General features: G+C 34.8%; 1 protein-coding gene across 2 annotated transcripts in view; it reads right to left on the minus strand.

The window, feature by feature from the left end:
• Positions 1 to 23,979, minus strand: part of SPAG16 (sperm associated antigen 16) — a 557,305-nt gene that overhangs the window by 515,284 nt on the left and 18,042 nt on the right. Inside the window, exons 5-9 of one of the 2 annotated variants that reach the window (XM_081143494.1) lie at positions 22,537 to 22,674; positions 14,731 to 14,838; positions 12,294 to 12,429; positions 5,969 to 6,038; positions 515 to 624 (exon numbers count right to left, since the gene is read on the minus strand). In XM_081143494.1, the coding sequence (XP_080999620.1) occupies positions 515 to 624; positions 5,969 to 6,038; positions 12,294 to 12,429; positions 14,731 to 14,838; positions 22,537 to 22,674 (562 nt within the window). The remainder of the gene's footprint in view (positions 1 to 514; positions 625 to 5,968; positions 6,039 to 12,293; positions 12,430 to 14,730; positions 14,839 to 22,536; positions 22,675 to 23,979) is intronic. The other variant, XM_081143495.1, reaches the window with a different exon arrangement.

Below are 23,979 nucleotides of genomic sequence, written 5' to 3' on the forward strand. Positions count from 1 at the left end.
TTTTTTACTTCTTTGTCTGACCAGACATTTTTAATACCAATTTTTCTGTAATCATTATAGAAGATTTTAACTATCAACCTTATTGCAAAGTGAAGGCACTCATATATAAGGGGATTCTTAAATGGGACATAATTCTTTCCATCCTACTCGTAAAGAAAAGTTTGAAGTTATACTATAAAAAACTAAAATAAGGAATGATCTGGGAGTTATTTCTTTTGGACAGAGGTAATTTTAAGCAGAAGAGTGAGCAGGTGAGCAGACATGGCCATACTTAAGTTGGGATACATGGCAGAGTGATTCACGGAGCTGTCTCTGCCACTAAGCAGTGTGTGTCCCTCAATTAACTAGTTACCTACCATTTGAGGACATCAATTTTCTACCTCTACACCAAGGGGCTCTAAGTGCATAAGCTGTACACTCCTTTTCCAGTAAAATAATGATAGCCTATGAGTCTGTGGATCTGAAGATCTGAGAGTGAAGTATAAATTAATGGAATCAAAAATAAACAGCATACCTTTGTATTATCTTTCATCCCTGTTTTACATTTGTTTTTTTCCCTGGCTTCACGAAGACGTCTCTGAGTAGGACCTTCTGGTGCATCTTCCTTTTCACAGCCAGAAACAACTACAAGATAACACATTCATTCTTAATATTTATACAGTTTGTCTGTAAGAAATACAACCAAAAATATGAAAGCCAAAGCCCTGACACATTTCTTTTTAAACTAGAAATATTAAAGCCATGCCAAAACGTCATAAGTAAAGTCTCAAATTCATTTCCCAAAAATGCAGGGTGGCATTGTTGCAAAGCTAAAGAAATGGCAGCACTTAAGAGCTGTTCTCCAATTACATTATATCCAAATTCCTGTTATCGTGAGGTTTCATATCCTTATAAACCAAGTCGAAGAGGGTCAAAGGAGAGAATGGTAAGCAATAACAAAATTTCACAAATGGAACTAAATAATAAATAAGAGATTTTTAAAAGAATATTGTATTAATTATTATTCTCTATGCTTCTAGATGTTGAGAAAAACCAAAAGAAAAACATAGGGTAATATTCCAATATAGCTGTAAAATTAGTCTCCAAACTCTTGGACATAAAGAACAGTCCTAATGGAGTCACCTGAGGGAAAAATAAAAGTGATGGGAAATATCTCTTTCCTTTTCATATCTTTCCATATACATATACATATTTAAATATATGTAATTTTGCCCTATATTGCTAAACAGCAAGTTGATGTCAAATACTCATAAATAAAGAACTCAATGTTCTAAACTATAACTCTAGATTTATAATAGAGAAAAGATAATGAACAGAAAAATATCGGGATGGTTTCAATGTCAAGGCTCTCAAAGAATCTAGGCAACGGGACACATGGCTGGCATTTAGTTTCTTCCCTGACCTAATTAATTTTTCCTATTCACTACCTATTCCAGACAAAAGAGAAAATTCTCAAAATAATGCCCACAATAATATAAAAACAGTATGTTGCATAATTTAGTTTTATAGTAAGGTGTTTGAAACACTTCAGACATGTAAGTCAACACATACATAGCAATCAAACCCAGCATATTCATAAACTTTTTGAAATTAAGTAATCTGCACAAAAATGTTTGATCGTATAATATGTAATACTTAGGTGCTTTCTGTGTAGTTTCTTTCAAATATTTGAAAAATATTACTTTTTATAACAAAGAAAAACATAATACAAAACTATCACTTCAAATATCTAGTCGATACTAATTCACTATGTCTCCTAGGAATCTTCCTATTATTCTACATGTCATATAAGGATAAGTATAGAATTAAAAACTTTTTCAGGTAAGAAAGTTGGGTGCTAAAGTATTAATAATATTTTCTCTGGTGGTAGCAATTAAATGGATAACTTTTTAAAAATATTTTATCATTTTAAAATTAGCATCCCACTTGGATTAGTTCAAAACCATGGCCTATTTAAAACTCTGATAACTCTCCTCCAGTGTAGTCTAATATCTGTCTTAATTCCTAAATCTGAATTAAGTAATTAAACTATTTAATTAATTAGTCTTTTCCCCAAGTTCACCTTAAATGACAATGAGTTCACTGTCCCCCAGCTACAGAGTGGATACAATTTTAATCTGAAGAATTCCCACCACCCAAAATAAATGAAGAGCCAGATGACAGAGAGAAAACAGACTGGTAAAGTATTTTAAAAATTAAAGTAATCCCTGGCGGGTGTGGCACACTCAGCTGGTTGGAGCGTCATCCTGTACACCAAAAGGTCATGGATTCCATTCCCGGGAGTCAGGGCGCATACCCAGGTCTTGGGTTTGACCTCTGGTCGGATGCTTATGGGAGGCAACCAATCAGTGCTTCTCATACTGATGTTTTTCTCTCTCTACCTCCCCCTTCCTCTCTGACTAAAATCAATAAAAACATATCCTCAGGTGAGGGTTAAAAATAATTAAACTAAAATGAGCAAAGGAAGAAGAGGGTGTTAAATATAAGAAAATTATTGTGAGGACAGCAGGCTTTATGAGGAACAACCACTTAACCAATAAATCCAACATCTTTTCAAATAACAGTCCCTGGCTAGGTAAGGCCCCAAGTTGATCAGGCCATCAAAGTGATGACAGATACAGAGATCACACAGTAAAATGCTGACACCAGAAGCTTAGGAAAAGGTACTGCAAGTCCCATATCTAAAACCAGAGTGCATGTTTATAAGGAGCACAAAAATTACTCAGTATAGGATTTAAGAAATTAATTTTATTCAGGTAATCAGAATTATTCAACTAAAAGAACCGATTTCTTCATGCTGGATAGGAATGTATTCCCTTTTATCAAAAGCCACTTTAAAACATCACAGATCAAAATATAATTAGAAACTTATCAGCTTAGAAAAACATGTAATGTGTTTATTTTTTAATTATATGGAATACCAGGAGATAACTTCATAAAGAAGTTATCTGTAAACCATTAGTTTATTTTACTAGAGATGTCAAGGGTAAACATAAAATCATAAACTATTTGAGTAGAAGGAGGCATTAGAGATTAACTGATGCAGCCTCAACCAAGTACCCCAAGGTCCTCAACCTTTATGCCTTTTTTATATTGTTTTTCACAATCTTTAGTCATTTAGGGAGCTAAAGTTTCTAAGATTATAATAGTTTCATATTATCCTTTCACATTTATATCTGATTATATAATTTAAAACTATCTACATATAAAACAATTTCTTTATTTAAACACATACATATTCAAATGCAGGAAGCACAAAAATGTGGAAAGTAATCACACCACACAAAGAAAATTATGTAAACAATTTTTGTGCACCCTCCAATCATTTTTCTATACATTATTTAACAGACATGTCCTCATATTATATAAGTATTTTTATTTCTTAACATTATATTAACATAATAACATGAGCATTTTCTTATGCATAATTTTTAAAGACTTTCTAGTATTGTATGATGAACTATATTTAGACATTCACTTGTGATTAAAGGCTAAGTTTGCGTGTATTATTTTATTACTATAGATATTACTGCAATAAACATCCCTTTGCATAGCAGTCTCTTTAGGCATCACTGAACATAACATAAAAGGTTAGGAAAGGAACTACTGAACCAAGTCTAAGAAAAACGTTTCAAATATAACAATGCTACATATTTCTTTTAAGCCTTAATTAGAGAACACAAGGAATAGTCATCTGGAAATAACAGGATGTTATGTTTATTAAGAAAATTCACCATTTCAAAGTCCTTCTAATATTTAGAGTTTCCTATCATTCTTTTTTAAATCAACTTCATTGAGGTATAATTTACATACAACAAAATACATACTTTTAAAGTGCAGAGTTGGAAAAGTTTTATCAGAGATAAGTAGGCATACAACCACCACCAAACTTAAGACATAGAACATTTGCTCCACCCTAAAATTATTTTATCTTTAACATGCCTAATAAACATTACTTATTTTTTATCAGGCATTTTCTTTTATGAAAATTAAGAAGAGGAAAAACTCAATCTTTATATTAACCAGAATTTAGCATTTCTAAATCTCTGTATTCAGTTCTCTGGGTCTGAGTTTCCTACTGGCAGTCTTGTCTTTCAGCCCAAAGAACATCCTTTAGGATTTGCTGTACTTCAAAATGGCTTGCAACAAAATCTCTCAGCTTTCATTTATATTAAAATGTCTGCTTTAGCTCTAATATTTGAAGAAGTTTTATTGTATATAAAATTCTGCATTGAAGTTTTGCCCCATTTTAAAGATGCCATTTCACTGTTCCTAGCTGCCACTGTTTCTCCTGTGCAATCGGCCTTTATTTGTACTATTGTTCTCCTTGATGTAATGTCTTTTCTCTCTAGCTGCTTCCAAGATTCTCTCACTTAAATTTAATTTAAAAGTTTGAATATGATGCACCCAGGCATGATTTTCGTTGTGTTTATAGATTTTTTTTTTATATGTAAGTTGATGTTTTACATCAAGCTTAGAAAATTTTAGGTCATCTTTTATTTAAATATTTTTATGCCCCACTCTCATTCTTTTCTCCTTTGGGGATCTAATTACATATATGTTAAGTAGACACATTCCTTCCATTTTTTTAAATTTCTTCTTTAAAACAGATTTTTTTTTGATCTCTTAAAATTCACTGACATTCCTGTAATCCACAATTTGTTGAAAAGTGTAAATTTTTCATTGTAGTTATTGTATTTTTCAGTACTAGAATTTCTATTTCCTTTTCTGTTTCCATTTATTTGCCAAGATTCCCTATCTCTCCACTACTGATGTCATATTTTCCTATAAATCCTTGATCATATTCAAAATAGCCTCTCTAACATTTTTATTTACTAAATCTAACACCTATGCTGTATCAGTGTAGGTTTCCATTTATTGCTTTTTGTCTTTATCGTTGCTCATATTTTCATGTTTCTTTAACATATCTAGAAAATTTAATTATATGCTGAGAAAGATAGATGAGAGATCATAAAGAATCTGGACAACTGTCTTCCTCTGAAGGGTACTGATTTTTGTTCTAGCACACAGATGAATTTTTTGATCACCTTGAATTTTGAGGCTTAATTTTATGCTTTGTATGGTAGGTAGATCCATGGAAAGCATTAAATATCTCCCAAGGTTCTCTAACTTGGCAAGATTCAAACTCTAAACTCTATTTCTTCTAGGAATTTGGTATAAGCTTTGTTTTCGGTTTTATAGGATGGATACAGGATGCTGAATGTTAATTTGATGTTAACCAGGGTGTTAAACAGGTCTCTCCATCCAGGCGTGATCAGAATTCAAAGTCTCCCATCAATGCTTGACCTCTAGAATCTCTGGTCTCCTCTTACTCCTCCTATAGAATCTTCTCTCTGAAGAAGTCTGAGGTAGTCTTGCATGAGTAGTCCTGCCATCAATTAAGGATTTGTAGTAAACTCCTTCACAAACTGGGCCACTGCGCATTGCAGCTCCCTCTTACCTGGTGCTGTTTCTTACATATTCTAGTTGCTTCCACAGCTTGCCTTTTCAGTTCATGCAGGACTGCCATGCTCTTCTTGACTTCCATCTCCATGAAGCTTATTTGGAAAATTCCCTAGGCACAAAATCATGGTGATGATGGAGCTCAACTTATAAATTTTCCTTCTGTCACTTGCCTTCTGTGACTTGTGCTGTTTTCCAATATCTAAAAGTCGTTGCCTCACATATACAGTCTATTTTTAGAGTCATTTTTGGGGAGAAGACAAGTCTGGTAGCAAACACTCCATCACACCCAAAAATCCTCCCATTATGATTTACTCATATTTTTCTCTAAAATTAACCTATATAGTATCACATCTACAGTTCTTCTCAATTTTTCCTTAACATTTTAATTTGTAGTTACCACACCATTTATTCACTTTCAAGTATCTCTAGAATTTTGAGCTCTGATAAGGTTGTGAATCACCACCCAATATTAAATTATAGTTTTATCACATTTTACTTTCACCTTTAATTTTAGGTCCTTGGTTACTATGCCGTGGCTCCACATTCTTTAATGTTGCTCGAAGTCCAGAAATCTAAAAAATAAAATCCAAAGATATGGGGTTATAAATTAAGTACTCAAAAACAGTTTAAAAATGCAACGTTTAAGTACTGATGGCAAAATATAAAAAATATTAATCTCTCTTGAATTAAGTCCTATGAATTTAAAATTTTTAAACATAAATGACAACAACAAAAGAAACATGTAATATTAAGTTTAAATTAATTCCACAGGCAATTACTAAGTACCTATTATGGGTAAGCATTTGAAACATTTATTTATTTATTTACTAGTTATTTATTTATGTATTTATTTACTTATTTATTTAATCATCCCCCAAGGATATGTTTTCATTGATTTTTTAAGAGAGAAACATCAATGCGAGAGAGAAACATTGATCAGCTGCCTCCTGTACGTGTCCCCACCAGGGACTGAACCACAGCCTAGATATGTGTCCTGACCTGGAATCAACCCGCAACCTTTTGGCGTACAGGACAACGTTCCAACCAACTGAGCCACCCAGTCAGGGCTGAAATGTTTCTTTTACAGAATAGTCTCCTTAATCGAGAATACTCATTGCACACTTTGAATAATAATCATTCAGATCTCTACTTTGAGAGAGGTTTCTCCCCTGTTGAAATTGCTTCACAAGAACTTAATTTATCTTTATGTCAATAAAAGATGAGGTAGGTATTAGATGGGAAGTAAAATATGAAGATACTATTGTTATTCCTAAAACTCTTAGCGAATTTTACACCCACAGAGACTCCTTGTTTTATTAAACATATATTGTAATTAAGAACATTGGTTAGTTCGGTGGCATTCCATTTCCCTGTATTTCCTGAACAATAGGCTTAAATTAAAAAACCAACCTTAAAAGGGTATCTCATCCCTCATTGTCTATGATTATGCCAACACAAAATACTAGCTGTTGAATTATATACAGACATACACATTTTTCTACTTCCACTGAGTAGCAACATTTATTAACAGTAAATAGCAGATAATAAATTGTAATGTTAGATTAGTGCTCATGAAATGCTTGGGGGAAAAGGAGTGAACATTTACATCTATTTTTGGATACCAAATGCATTATAAAAATTTTAAATGCACCTTTTAATTAAAAGTGTAAAATTTACATAAAAGTTGCAAGTACAGTACAGAGAGTTCCTGTATACCTGCACCGTTTCCCTCGTTTATATCATCATTACTGTGGTACATTTGTCACAAGCAATAAACTAATACTGGTACATTATTATTAACAAGAGTCCATATTTTATTCTAATTTCATTAATGTTCCCCTAACATCCTTTTTCCTTTCCAGGACCCCATCCACAATGCTACCTTGCATTCAGTCAGCATGTTTTGAGGACTGGCCAGCTACTATTTTGTAGAATGTCCATAAATTTGGACTTGTCTGATGTTTTCCCAGGTTAGACTGCAGTGATGAGTTTGGGGAGGAAGGCCACTGAGGAGAAGTGCCATTATCAGCACATCACATCAAGGGCACATGCTATCGTGATTAAACACTGATGACGCTAACTTTGATCACCTTTCTGAAGTAGTATTTGCCAGGTTTCTCCGTTGCAGAGATAGTTTTTTTTCCCGTTTTCACTGTACTTTTGGAAGCAAGTCGGTAAGTGTAGCAAACACTTAACAGCTTAGGGGTTAAGCCCCACCACCTCCTTGAGAGAAAAATTATCTGCATATGTTATCTGGAATTCTTCTTTGAGAAGATTTTTTCTTCTCTCTTCTATTCTTTCATCTCCCATTTATTTAAGCATTATGAACATTTGTTTTATATTTTGAGTTATAATCCAAAACTATGTTATTTATTTTCTTGCTCAAAGTGTTCCAAATTTGAACATTGTGAGCTTTCAGGCTGATTTCTATAATAAATCTGATTCCATTCTTGGATGTTTGATGGCGAAGAGCTTTTAAAGCTTACGCCACCCACTTCCCTTTGTGCCCACATCTGGGGAAGCTGATAAGAAAGCCTGGGTGCCCCCTCCTTCAGTGCTGGTGGAAGACTCAAACCATACAAGCCCTCATTGCACATGAGAACTCTCACCTGGCCCAAAATCCTAGCCACAGTAAAAAACCCAAGTCAGTCTCCTTTCCTTGCCCTCTTAGCTATTGCAAACCTGCATGGCAGACATACGCTGTTTTCACCCAAAAATCCAAATATGTAAGTAATAAATGTATTCATGCCCTCTTGGTATGTGTATGGCATCATTAGGCTCAACATCCCAAACAAATATGGTAAGTGGTCCATCTACCTCTGTAGTTGCCCACAACAAATCCCCTGACAAACCCCATTTTCTGTTGGGTATTTCCTTTCTTTCCTTCCTTTCCCCTCCCTTCCCCGCCCTCCCCTTCCTTTCCCCTTTCCTTTCCTTTGTCACCTCACAGTATACTTTCACCCTTTTATATACAAACTAAATCACATTTAAAAAGTTTAAATTCTAATTCTTCTTTATGCATGGTACTTGAGAGTTCTGTATGTTTAAAGAGAAAAATAATGAGCTCCATGTTCATTAAAATAAGGTTTTTAAGGAAGGAATGATTAGGAAGCCAGATAGAAGACACAATATACTTCATACTGTTCTAAGTTCACATCATAAAAGTTTGGTTAGAAGTGAATTCTCAGAGCATAACTACATCAAAACACTGAGACATAATAAAGAAATAAGCATAAAAATGGGTATCTTCCAGGTTGGATCATGGATGAACTTTTCAAATATTTTAATATATTTGCACTTATATTTCAATATATTTTCACAATAAAATCATTCCACAGCTCCATGACATACTGACAGATTCAAGTTAAAAGGCTAGTCCATGGCTGCATGTCCAGGGTGTACCTGATAAGAATGCCTCAGCAGAAAGAAAGAAAAACAAAACAAAAGGACCAGATTGGTAGCAAATCATCCTTTGTATGAAGGGTCCCCAAAAAGGTTCAGCTCATTAAATGGTAACCTCGGCTTGTTCTCCACAGAAGACCTGATAGGTCTGAGACTACATTCTCTGTCCTAATTTGGAGAATATGCTAATTGATCCTAGGGTTAGACTGGTGTAAGGAATATCTAACAGTCATTCTGGCCACTCAGAGCCCTAGATGCAGTGAACTGTGAGTCTCTCATCTTTCACTATATATATATATAATACGTGTATGTATATGTATCAGATGTTACAATCCTTTCTCATAACTAGGATTCTAGCAATGTTTCATAGGCTCCATCAAGCATGTATACCCATTTGGATACTGAACAAAATCTGATGCTGTGAGGAACTATGCACAATACGGAATTCATCCTGAGAATGGCAGCTGCTCTGTCCAGTTTTCATTGAGAGACACAAAACAGATTTAGGAGAGCACCCAAGTGCCTAGTTTTAATTAGTAATGTCCATAGTGTAAACTATGGTGGCAGAAATGGCATCTCCTACTCAAATCTGACTTTCTCAAATCATAGTGACTCTACCATCTTGAACAGAATTGACAGAGGAAAGCTATTTCTAAATCCTAACTGCCCCTTTTTAGATAACAAAAAATAAACTCTTTAAAAATTTTCTTGTATTTTCCAAATTAGATTTTTAAGATAAAAGTAAAAGATATTTATAATTACCCTGTGATAACTGGTGTAAATTAAAACTAACTGGGAAAAGTGGGGATGTAGAGTGACTGATGATATGCGAGAGGACAGGAAGATATCCAATCCAAGGGAACAAAGAAGTATGAAGGGTTCTGTGCCTGAGAAAGAAAAAAAGCATGAGGTCAGATATGAGTGACCTGATTCACCTGTCAAGCTAAAAATCTAAATGGGGCAAGTTGGAAGCAAAGGGCACATAAATCCAGATAGTTCAGGGATACTCCAAGTATAGATTACACTTTCTCCTAGCTTTTCATGGAATCGTCTAGGAAAATTGATATCCCCTTAAAGAGACCTTCATATTTTGCACTGTGCTGGAAAATCATACTACCCGCCATGTGGTATTTGAAAATTGACTACAGGAGGTGTGTCTATGTAGGTAGATGTTAAGCAGTTTCTAAACTGCCCATGGCTTGTATTTGCAGTATAGGGAAATCAGAAGTCTCAACAAGTCTCAAAATCATACATAAAAATGTTAACATTTGAAGCGCTGAACCAGAGAAAGAATGAGAATCGGGACAATGAGGCCTCAGATGTTAGGGGTCTCACAGATGCTGTGGCAGGGAGGCTTTGCATTTAGGAAGGTAAGTTAGTGTCAGAGTCAAGAGAATCACCCAGAACCATGTACCTGAATACCAGGAATATGGCCAAACCAGTGACATCTCACTCGAAAGAAAGTGAAGGCCAAGAGGACAGCATGTAGGCTTTGGGACATGTGGATAGGTAGGAACCCCTTGTACTAGGAATCAGCTGGGAAAAAATGGGGAGAAAAGATGCCATCTGAAGATAGAAAATTGGCACTGAAAGTTACATTTTAGCTAAACAGTCAGTTAATATTACATCCTGTGTCAAACTTGGAGAATGTTGTAACCCAGAAAGATCTGAATAGTCTTTATTAGCAGGCTTTCTTTTGCCTTCAGCAGGAGTAGGGATTCAAGGACAAAATAAGTTGCAGAAAATAAAGATAAAACTCTCTGCATCTGAATGGTAGACTATAAAATCCAACCATGCCCCATACAGAGAGCAATGTTACTTTTTTAAACATGTTTTTATTTTAGATAAATATAAACTATCTGTTTAATAGGTGAGGAAACAGAATTACTTGAATGTTCACATGGCTATTTTGCAGCACAACTTGAACTCACACCTTCCACTCCCGACCCTTAGCTCTTTTAACTAAACCAGTGAAGAGCAATGTGAAATGCCAAGACTGTATGTGGCCTAAATGTGTTCTCAATATGGCCTTTGATCTAACTACAGAAATTCCCCTCATATTAGATACTGGGGGACTGGTGGCCTTTCTGGGAAGATGACTTAGCTCTAGTGACACAGAATATGAGCGGCAGATCCAGTGCTGGACAGGTTGCAGATGCAGAAGTCAATAATCTGGAGGGAGTGTAGGCACTTGCCAGCGTGGATGTCTGGAAGGCCCTGATATCCTTGAATAGTGAAACTCAGTCTGAGAGGTCTGTCAGATGCCAAAGTATATGTGGTCACTTGGGAATTAGGCCAGGTCACTGATAGATTCCTTGTTGGAGAAGGCTAAGACCAAGGGGAAAGGGTAGCAAAGTCTAAGCTGGCCCCATGGCAGGATAAGTAGGAACTACCTGAATCTAGCTCAGAGTAAACCAAGATGTAGAGCTATGGCTCTTACTGGAAGCGGGGGGGGGGGGGGGGGGGGCGGGGGGGGCGCGGGGGGGGAGTGGGTTAGATAAAAAGGAGAAAGGAGATGAATTTCTGAAGGTGTGACATAAAATGCCATAAAAATGTAAATTGTTATTTAAAACATTTTATGCAATATTACTAATAATAAAATTCAAGAATACAAAATTAAAATTCAAGCATAAAGAATCACAAGTGATGTTTTGCATTTTAGTAGCTAAAACATACACTCAAGAAAAGACAAAATGCACTTGATTAAAGCACACCTTAATAAAATAATTCAAGGAAGAATATAACCATTGTGCATGTTTCTGCAGATACTGCAAGTTTGGCTAAAAATGGGAATCACCAGAAAGCAATGAAAAAATGTTAAGCATAGTTTCTGTTCTGTAATTTTAAACAAACGGCTACATATTTTTTATGTAGCCTATAACACTTCTGCTTTATTTTTCTTGAATTCTATACCAGAAGCTCCTCAAAACTGCCCTAAGCCTACGAACATGGAATGAGTAGAAAAGGGTGTCAACAGCAAAGATGACTAAAAATTGAGTCAATAACTAGTTGTGCCAAATATTTATTTGGGGGTAAATTGCACGCAAATTTTGTTCAGTATCTCATATAAGTTTCAAAGCAATATTAAAAGGTAGGTCATTGTGGCTACACCTTATATAGGAATAATCTGAGCTCATAGTGTTTAACTAAGGTACATGTTTACAGCTGTCAAAACAGGGACTTAAACTCAAGTTTGTCTGACCACAATTTTTCCCTAACTGTACTTCAATAATTTCCTTTAAAATTTTGCTTTAATCCAATAATATTTAATGTAATAGAAATTTTTACAGGTTTAAAATGGATAAAATACTTTTTCTGAATGTTTCCAAATGAATCTTTTACAACATGACAATTGGTCAAAACTTTTCAAATTTATTTCTAATTTTGTTATAAAAAATAAATGGATAAAAATCAGTTTGAGGTACCTTTGACAGTCTTTTTACCTGCTCGACAGCTCTGTCCCTTTCCATGGAAGCAAGCATTTTCTGCTTCAGTAAAGTATGGTGCTTCTCAAGTAACACCCTTATAGTTGGTTCATAAGATGCATAATGTAACTTCAACCTATGAAAAGTAAAGGGCATCTTAAAGGGTAATTCAGTTAAATCAGTGACCTCCATTTAACATATAAACATTTTTTTGCATTGGAATTAAAAAAATGAATAACCATTTAAAGGTCAACACATCAGAGCCCAGAAGTTGAAGAAGTATTATATGACCTACAACTTCCCTGCACCTGGGTGGAAGTGGGACAGTCACATTTCTCTGTACGTAAATGCGCACTCAAAAGATCACTGCTATTCACTGAGAGAGAACAAAATTGTGTTCCTTTCATTAATCCAGAAACAATTTTCAAAAAGACAAGGGTTTCAAACAATAGATAATTAAACAGAAAGCATGTCATTCACATCAAAATAAACTAAAGGATGGTCTTGAAGACAAGTTTGATTAACCTCATATTAAGGAAATTAAATATAAAAATATTTTGATATCTCATAGAAAAAATAATTGGCTCAACTTATGATATAAACACCTCTAAGAATTGGTTTTATTTGAAAATTCTTTTAAAATACTTTACTTTTTTTATTGAAGTGTAATTTACATGGAGTAAAATATACAGACCTTAAATGTTATAGCTTAGAGTTTTCATAAATATGCATGCCAGGTAGTCCACATCATTACTAAAATATAAAGCATTTTTAACATCTCAAGAGATTCTAGAACTTCATATATTTGGAGTCATAGAACATGTCCTCTTTTGAAAGTGGCTTCTTTCACTCAGCATGTTTTTCAGATTCTTCCATGTTACTGTGTATATCAGTAATTCATTCCTTTTTATCGTGAGCAGTACTAGTTCATCATATGTATAATCCAAAATGTGTTGCTGCAATATTCTGCTGATGAAGAACTGAGTTGTTTTCAGTTTGAGGCTATTATGAAGTTGCTCTGAACATTCTTATACCAGTCACATATGTTTTTGTTATAGAGCTTCATTTCTCCTAGACAAAATACTTAGGTGTAATTTACACTCCAACTTACCAACATTTGGTAATGATTAATCACTTCAGAGTTTCTCAATTCTGTTATCAATTTTGTCAGTTTTATTATATTTTAAAACAACCCACTTATGAGTTTGATTTTTCTTATGTTTGTCCCTTTGCTAATTTATTGGTAAGAGATCTTATTTTTATTATTTCATTCTTTGTATTTAACTTGTTGTGGGGGTTTTTTGAGCTTCTGAGGTGCAAGTTCAGATCACTGGTTTAAATTTTCCACAGAGCTTTGTGTCATCAATTTTTTAATTTAATTTTTTTAATCAGAGAACATATTTTGCATGACATTAATTATTTGAAATTAATAAACAAACTTATTTTATGGCTCAGCATATGACTTAGTTTGGTTAACATTTCATGTGCACTTAAAAAGTCCAAGGTAAAATTCAAGAAAGGTCAATTATGCTCAATTAATTTGTCTTGTCCTATAGACTTAGAGAATTTTTGCCTATTTTTTCTACTAATTGCTAAAAGAGTAGTGTTAAAATCTCCAATTATAACTGTGGAAATATTTATATTTCCTTTCTGTTTTATCAGGTTTTACTCCATATATTTTGGAATTCACATTAGAATCATGCATGCTATGTTTTCCTGATGAACTGACTCCTCCATCAATTAGAAATTACCTCTTTTGCTCTGATTTTCAGGATGCCCCTGAGGACACTAGCTCTGTCATCCCTCTCTTCAGGCCCTATGGGTTTGCACAGGGGGCCCTCCTTCCCTAGAAAATGCTGCTTCAGGGATCTCTTCACCACAAGGTAAAAGATGTCCTCCTGGACTTACTCCTACCTCCTCTTCTCCTGACTGCCAAGCTAATGGTCTGACAAGGGAAGAAAGACACTATACATCCAAACTGCTCCAAGAATTAATAAGCACATTCTGACAGGAACCAGAAGAGAACCCCAAAGACTGAACTCTGAGGTACTTGACAAAAAGGGCTGTAAACGAGGAATGGATAAACAATAACTCATTGACCTGAACCACTTTCTTAAGACAATGAATTTTACAAGTACTTCAACAAATGAGGTGAACTCACTCCAGGAGTGACTCTTAGAAACTTAGAAAAAGTGATAGCCAACCCTTAGCAAAGTGGAAATGCCGGAGCTGCCCTGGCCGACAGCAGAGGGTAACAGCAGGAGCCTAAACTTACTCGTCTGTGTATGTCAGACACATAGGGTATTGTAGGCACACAATATATGCTTAATAAATGCTGAATAAAGAACTTTACCTGGAACTTTCTGCCATAACCAAGTTGCTTAGCATGAATTAAATAGCTCTTTAATAAATATGCCAACAAATATTAGCAGCTTACCCTTTAAGGTCATTAATTAACTTGTTTTTTTCTTGGACTACTCGCTTGTGATGCATTCGATGAAAGTCACGTTCTTTCTGAGTTTTCAGCAGATCTTCTCTAGCCTTGCTGAAAAATAATAATAACTTTAAACATATTTGCTAATTCCTTTCTAAAAATTTATTTAGTATCAGTTAAAATCTACTATTGAGCTTCAAAAGAAAATTGAAAAACAAAGATTCCATTATGACACTCACTGAAGGATCCCAACCAACATAATTGAGATGGGGGGGAGGGGTGCATAGGCCAAAGCCTGCACTTTCAAAAGTAACATTCATTCACATTTTATTTAAGTAAAGGAAAATGAAAGATATGCTGCCAAATAACTTGTAATCCATCTACTTCAAAAAAGAGTTTGTTTACAAAATTGAAATAGATATAAAACTGAATAATTCCAAATAATTACAAGGAAAAGACTTTACAACATGTAATTCTGAACTTGTTTGAATACATAGTTAAAAGAGAATGTATTGAGTTACTTGGCTCTGATAATTGTGGGGGGAAAGCATATAAGTTCTGAAAAACCAAGATTTTATTCTGGTAATGCATATGAGCAGATCATAGTAGTAAAATAATTGGTAATTTGATGAGAAAGGTCTTCAAATTCAATGTTGTAATACAGAAGCATTCTTCGATTAGATATATCTTCTGGTGTAAATAAAATATATTAATTTTATGCCCAGGCTGTATGTGAAAAATTAATGAAAATATTTCACCCACCCCCATGTTAGTTTCAATGTAAAAATGTAAAATATAATTTTTAATAAAAATGTAGTTATCTAACAGTCTTAGTCAAGTGACAAAGTGCTACTGCACTGAAACTCTTACGTTCTGAAAATAGATAAACTGAATTAGAGTGCTGACATCTCACAAGATGACCGGAATGGAATAAATCTGCTTCTATGTATCACAGTATTTCAAAACTCAGATTCACATCAAATAAATGCATGCAAATGTATTTCTGCTTTAGGAGCTATGTCAGAGTAGTCACTGAGGAGCAGCGACTGAGATGCTGCCAAAGAATGGGAAGAGGTTAGGTTTCCAGGCCCCTGATGGAGCATACCATGATCAGTGAGACTTCTTGCTGCTAGATCAAGTCACATGTGGCCTGTCTATTCTTCAAAGTTTCCTTCTTATTTTCTCCCCTCCCCCTCCTCTTTTTAAGGAGGATGACCTGTACAATTCTTTATTCTACTACCACTGTTGTGGTATTTATCACATGTAAATAAATAATGTGTCACAATGCTCATGGGTTACTCCCACCATCTAACCCTCAGCTTCATTTCCATGCTAACATCTTGAAGGTGCAACAAAATATGCATTAAAATATTTGGCCTTGAAAAATCATCTGAGGAATATGCCAATTAGTAGATGAACAAATAATTTTTTTCCCCAGACTTTAACCTTGTTTGTGTGTGAATGAAGATGGACCAAAAGAGAGAGAACCCCTCTGCCACCACCATGTGGCTAATGAGTAGTGAGTGAAAGAAGAGGAGGAGAGAGTTTAAGTAGAGTGATTGGAAAAACAAAGTGGCTGAGCTGGCATTTAGTTGTGCAAACACAAGAACAACACCTGCATTCTCATTCATTTAGAAAGAAGCACATAAAGTGGCCTATATACTGTCACATAGAAAATACTCAGTAAATGTTGCTGTGATCGTCATCATCATCATATTACTATTACTATTTAGCATAGTAGAAAAGATATATTCAAGACCTCTAACAACTAGGTTTATCTACCTAAAATATGTGGCATGCCAGTAGGTAAATATTCTCTCCTGGGCTAAAAATATCCAAATTCATGATCATTAGTAAAACTATCTTTATAAAGAATTTAAATTTCTATGAACATATATTTTACAACTACTACGACTGCCTTACTTTCAACAGCTTGATAAATTACATAAACGAACTTATGTTTTATTTATCTTATCTGAAATGTAAAGCCATAATAGGTAAAAAAAATACAGGATGGGGCAAAAGTAGGTTTATAGTTATTCGTATGGAAAACAATACAATAATTAGTAAATAATAATAGAAGCATAAACTCTGTTTCACATATTCACAACTGTAAACCTATTTTTGCCCCACCCTGTGTGTAGAAAAATAATGCTGCGAAGTTTCTTTAAGCAGAACCACAAATGCAAAGCACTGCATCAACTCCCTTTTTAAATACACATTAAAGGCCTATTTGTACTCATCCAAGAAAAGAAAGCATGGGAATTGATTGAAGTATTAGACCTTAAAGTTTTTCTGACCATTAAATTGGTTTTCTGGGCCTTGCTTTCTGTTTGCACAAATGAAGTCTACTCAGTAAAACAATTTAAATTCATTTCATGGTGATGCTTTTCCTATTATGACCTTCCTGCTGCCCATCTGCTTAATAAAAGGTAAGAAAAAGTAGTTCTAAAAAATAAAGTTTGAAATATTTATAAGCAATTAATATTTTCAACTATGTAGTATTTTCTCATTATACTAGAAAAGCATGTTTGTGTTAAAAATAAACTTTTATTAAGACAGCAAGCAGACATAGGGATTCTATTTCAAGTATAATGAAGTAAGATTTATTCAGTGAAACATTTCGTTTAGATTTGTATATCATAAAGAACATATTTCTACATGCTTCTTCTCTGAAGGAGATGGCAGAGTGACTATCTAACTTCCCTGTTTCAGGAAACCAGCAGATCAAAATCTATAAAGTATAAAATACTTATACTTTATCAAAGTATAAGATACTCATATTTTTATTATACTATAAAAACATTGTCCCCTAAACTCCACATTTCCACATATGAATGTGATTTAATAGAGTACTCTAAAAAATTATTTTAAGTGAATGCCCCAGTAAAATAATTTTATTAGCCAAATAGTTTTAACTAAGTATTTTGCAGTAACCATTTTATAATAGGTTTATTGGGATATTTTGTTATAATAATTTGGCAAAAGGAAGCATACAAACATTTTCTTGTTTACCTGCACTAATCAAAGTAAGTCTTCATTGTCAAGTACTTTTCACATGTGCAAACTTGAAGCAATGCATTTTCTGATAACACTATATGATTACTAATTATTTCATTGTCTTGACTTGGTTATAAATGAATTAGTTTAACCCACTAAAATTAATACTGGAATCATTTTTGAATAGGCAAAAAGGAATTCAAGCAGATTAGAGGAAAACTTTCATTATATACTTAACCAAAAAAGAAAGGGATATACCAAGGTCCAGAAAAAATACTTCCTTAACTTAACAAGCAATCACCTAAACAATAAAGCATAAAATTTTATGGGCCTTATTATTATCTTCATTTCCACGGTGTTTTTTTCTGAAAGTCATTACATTAAATGGGTATTCGGAAAAGCTGGGTACTCTCTGACTTTTTATAGAAGTGAATTTTCTAAGTAAAATCAGAGGCCCTTAGTAAAACACTTAATTTTTCCTCAAAATTAACTGCAATTTAATTATAATTTAAAATGTATTGGGTATTTGCCATGTGCCAGACATTGTGCCAAACACTAAAATTATTCACTCAACATCACCCCACTTACACACGAGGAAAGTGAGTGAAAATTATATTCTCATATCTAATAAGTGACAGAGCACCACCTATTTGTGTTGTTCTATCCATAACACCTGATCTGATATCAATATCTGTTCTGAACCAAAGTTTGAGCGGGATGAGTAGTGCAGTTTGATAACAGCAGATGTTGGGACCTAACTGCGCCATAAGGAGCTTGTTTGACTTCATTCTAGTGGACTGTACCCAGCTAAGTCAATCTGTAAGCAGGTTACGCAGGACATAATAATGTTCTCCCTGTTGCCACCATGTCCTTCCATCCAGTCTATTTCCCACACAAGAGCCAGCTCCTCAGAACTACCCATTGGCCTCACACTACACTCAGAAGAAAAAAGAAAATTCTTAAAAAGGCCTTTTGAACTTACCCCGTCTCCAGTCACAGCGGTCTCCGTGCTAGTCCCCTAACAAGCCAAGCTGTCCTCACCACAAACTCTCTGTCTTCCTTTTGCCTCTGCCTGGAATGCGCTGCCCACGTTCACACGTGGCCTTCTTTCTCCGTATCTCCAAATGTCTGAGAGGACTTCTCTCCCAGCCTATCTAAAACAGCGCCCCACGGCCCTGGCCCGTGTGCCTCAGTTGGTTGGGCGACGTCCTGGGCACAGATTGAAAGGTGTGATTCGATTCCCAGTCACAGCACATGCCACAGTTCTGGGTTCGCTCTCCAGTGGGGGGCATGTGGGAGGCAGCCTGTCAAGGTTTCGCTCTTGCATTGATGTTTCTCTCCCTCCCTCTCTATTTCTAAAAATCAATAAAAACATATTTTAGCCCAGCAGGGCGTGGCTCAGCGGGTAAGCATCGACCTAGGATCCAGGAGATCACGGTTCAATTCCCGGTCAGGGCACATACCCAGGTTGCGGGCTCGATCCCCAGTCGGGGGGTACAGGAGGAAGCCAATCAGTGACTCTCTCATCATTGATGTTTCTATCTCTCTCTCTCCTTTACTCTCTCTCAAATCAATAAAGATATATTTCAAATATATATATATTTTTTAATAAAAAAATAAAACAGTGCCCCACTTACCTCTGTCCCTTCACTCATGCTATTTTTCTCACAACACCACTACCTGACACACCACCTGGTGTACCTGCCAACACCCATGTGTAGCTAAGGGCTGTCTTATTAGATAGTACAGCCTCCAAGGGTAAACAGGGTGGGGGTAAGAAGAGAAAAAGCAGCCCACCGATGGGGTGGGGGAGGCAGAACAGTTCGCTGTTACAGAAGCTGAAGGAGGACAGGAATGAAAAATAGACTCGGAGAGGTGAAAGCCAGGCTACAGGATGTTAAAGTACAAGTACAATGATATTTTTAGGAGAAAACCACCAAATTGAGAATTTACAATATCTACCTTATGAGAATAAGAAAATGCTAGTGAAGATAGGAAACATCAAACAAACAGGTTCCTAATTAATAAAACTCGAAATAGTTTTTCTGAACCTCAAACTGAGGTAAATATTGTGGAACGTCAACTACGAAATAAAACAAGGTTTATAAAATAGTGTCTTAGCTGTGAAAGATTTTATAACTCTACTGATGCTTTCTAGTCTTTAACCAACAATTTTCTACAAATGTGCGGCAGGTCACTACATTCTAGACATCTGCATTCAAAATAACAACCAATCTACATTTCCATATAAAAGTAGCGTTGTATTCTCCATTTGCAAAAAAAGAATGTCAAACTACTACATATGTCATTCCTCTCCGGGGTTTAGTACATAATATACTTTCACCTTTAATGTAACTATAAATCTTTTTTAATAATACATTTTCCCCGTAAGAACACCTATAAGAAAAATTTCCAGAAGTTATTTCCCAAACTTTTTAAATCAAGGTATAATTGACATAGCAATGTATTAGTTTCAGGTATACAACATAATGATTTGAGATATATACATATATTGCAAAATTATCACAAGTCTAATTAACATCTGTCACCATATATACATACACACTATACACCAAGTTTTAAATTTTGGAATATAAGCTACATTTGTAGCAAGTATAGGGAAGACCTCTGTTCTAAAATTGGCATTGCTTACAATTTCATTTTTAATTATAGCAATTCAAATGATATTTTAGATTGAAATATTTATCCTTTTCATTTCTTCCTTCATGCTTCATCACTGCTGAATTTTTAAAAACGTTAATGTGATGACTAAAAAAAAATCTACTAGGGATCACAGCCTTTAGAGATATTGATAATAATAGCTGACATTTTCAAAGCACTTTGTGATTTACACAGCTCTTTAATATAGATTGTCTCTTTTAATTATCACATCACTCCCTAGGAGTTAATAATATTATGTATAATTACTCCCAGTTTAACAATAAGAAAGCTGAGTTAATAAGTAGCAGAATATTGGAAGCGAGGTATTTGAACTTTAAGTTCAGTATTCTTTCCAAGGCAACTCTCCCCTAGGTAAATGTTAAGCTTATAGCTTTATGATTGCTCTGATTTTTCCAGATATATCATTAAATACTACCAGTATAATCAAGACAATAGATAACATATATGTAACCTTACACTTCTGCATATTAAACATTATTTATTATTAGAAAAGTAACATCTACTCTTATCTTGCTTTAAGAAATAGCCTTAATTCTAAAATGAAAAACTTTAGGGTAAATTCCACAAAGGGAATCCCATGTTTATCACTAGTTCCTATTGGGAATCTAAAACTATATTTTAGTAAACAGTCTATATTTTATAAACATTTGGCAATCTGATATTTTAGTAAACATACACAAGAAACATTTAATTTGAGGGATATCTGTTTTAACCATGTCTTTTTAAAATATTAAGATAATTTCACTGCTATTAGTTTATACGGTGTTGATTATAATAAATATAATACTCAATAAACAACCAATAATCAACAATGATTATTTAATGTCACTGGGGTGAAATTCATTGCACAAAGAGGCTCTATTCAAAAGAAAATCAACAAACTCAAGCACTAATTCAAAGGATTCAGGAACTAAAACAGTATGCCAGGCAGCACTCTGGAAGAAATTGCTGTGTCAAATTCCCAGTGCTTCCATTAGGTGTCTTTACAAAATCACAGTTTCAGGGCCAACAGCACAAATCACTTCTGAGAAATGGAACCGAGGACAGACAGAACGCTGGTTCTAGTAACATATTATTCTGTGGGTCATTATACACTTCTATCTAAAATGTACAGTGCCAAATAGCACATCCATAGATAATATGAAATTTGCATAACTTGCAAAAACATTGCTATAAGTGTATATAATAACCGAATAAACGAAAGTACAAATTATCTTTTATTTACCACCACCTTTTAAAAGGTGCTTTCTTTAAATGTTTCCTTCAGTATGAAATATAAAGTCTTATTTCTTTACAGTAAACTTTTTACAAAGATTATAAAAATATTATGTTCCTACATGGTACGTTTGTTTATCTAATTTTTTTGTTTTAATATGATTATTTAACAAAGAAAGTCCTTCTTTAAAATATGTTTAATAAAAATTAATGAACAACACTTGAACTGTCTCTACTCCATATCTAAGCATTGATTTTCCATCTCACACTGTCTTAGATGAGGAGATGCACACAGGTCAACACATTCACATATTTCTTTGTCAGACTAACACTGTCTATTTAATGAAATTTGTTCACCCAAAATTGTATGTCTTGCATTAATTTTAGAACAAAAGAAAGATGCAGAGAGATTTGGCTTTTGTTAAGTTTCTCCTCTATGTATAAATTCATGCTAGAAAATTACTAAATAACAGTGTCCTTTGGGGACTTTTCAAATACTGAAATTCCTCTATCAGGAATACACTAGCTTCTTCCTTCCTCTCTGCTTTCTATAATTTTATTATTATTTCAGAAATTAGCTTATCCTCACAGGGGAAGATCTGACAAACCATGAAAAGATTATCAAAATACATAAGGAAGCGAGTATTATATAACAAATTAACCATCTCCTACACAAGCCCCTGCATTCCACTCTTGTTGATGAGCTGCAGTTATGAGCATTCTGGTCATATGTTGAATTAATTTGCTAGTGAAGCCTTTCACATTCATTCCAACCAGAACTTAAATATAATTCAGTTCTCCAGAATGAAAACTCTGGTACATTAACCACCATCCACATATTAGCCTCGTTCAACTCTTTTATTTAGTCCAAAATAAACAGAAAGAAAAAAAATCATTTAAAAATTAACATACTCAGCTGCCTGTTTGTACTGCTTCAAGTCTTTCTTCAAATTTTTGTTTTCATTTTCTAAAAGCATATTCTGGGTATAGACATCTGGAACAGAACCAACATCTCTAAGTTCAGTTACTCCCTTCTGTATTAATTCATACCTAGAATAAAATGAAACAAAAGGCTTTACGTTGTTTCTTTCTACTAAATTCACTTAAATAATGTACAATTCAAAAAGTTAAGTCTTAGGAAAGGTTTATAGAAATTAGTTGCAATATTACTTGTATAAATTAAAATGTCAATGTTCATAATACATTTTTAAATAATAATGAATTGATAGGTACTAATATCTTTATAGTATATAAAATATAACTGGACATCTATGTTTCATGCACTAATCTAGACACTGGTGAAACTAACAAAATGGTTCAAGTCTCTGTCTAATGAAGTGTCCATACTAGTGTGGATGGTGGTATGTTCTATATGAAGTAAAATGAAGCAGGACAGAAGGACAGAGGGACCGGAGTGGAGAGGGATGGGGGTGTTGGCGGTACTTTACAAAGGGTGGACAGAAGAAAAAGTAAGACTGACAAAGTGGCATCTGAGCAGAGAACTGAAGGAAATGAGGGACTGAACCATGTGGATATGTGGGAGAGGAGCATTCCTGGTTGATAGAAAAGCACATGAAAAGGCCCTGGGCAATCAAGTGCTTGGCATGTACAATAAAGAGAGGGGGGGAAAAAGAACAGTATATGTCGAGTATCTGAGCTGGAGCCAACTAACTGAACAAGGGAGAGAGTGGTGAGAGATGGGTCGAGGAGACAGCAGGGAGCCAGGGAGAGGAATGGGATTCCACTGACTCATACTGAAGCCACAGGAGAGGTAAGTGCCACGGATCAGATTTATGTTTAAAAGATTCTTCTGGCATCTGTTTAAAGAAACGAACTCTAGAGGAGCAAGAGCAGGGTCAGAGACTACTTCAGAGGCTGCTGAAATAGTCCAGGAGAGAGAATGGATTCTCTACAGGATTCTCTTACAGATCGGCTATCAGGTTGGTTAAAAAGAGAAGTCGAGGATGATTCCAAGGTTTCTGGGTGAGCACAGACAGCGGCTTACTGAGACGGGGACAGTGCAACAGGAACTGTGTGGTTCAAGAAATCAAGGGCTTGTTCCTATTCATGGTAAATGCTGTATGTCTACTGGACAATCAAGTGAGGATGAATATTGGGTACACATGTCCAAAGTTCAGGAAAACTGTCAGGACATGCAATTTAAGTTTGGGAATCATCAGTAAATAGATACTATGTATAGACTCAAGACTGGAGGAGGCCAGCTAGGGAGGGAATTTAAAGGGAGAAGTGAAGAAGTCCTAGGACTGCTTTAAAACTGGGACAAAAAGGAAATGCTACTGAGTAGAGACTGAAAAGCAGAGGAAGCAGGGAAGTAAGAGGAGAATATGAGAGCTG

Source organism: Miniopterus schreibersii (assembly GCF_964146895.1).
Source record: "Miniopterus schreibersii genome assembly, chromosome: 7".
In the NCBI taxonomy this organism is placed as follows: Eukaryota; Metazoa; Chordata; class Mammalia; order Chiroptera; family Miniopteridae; genus Miniopterus; species Miniopterus schreibersii.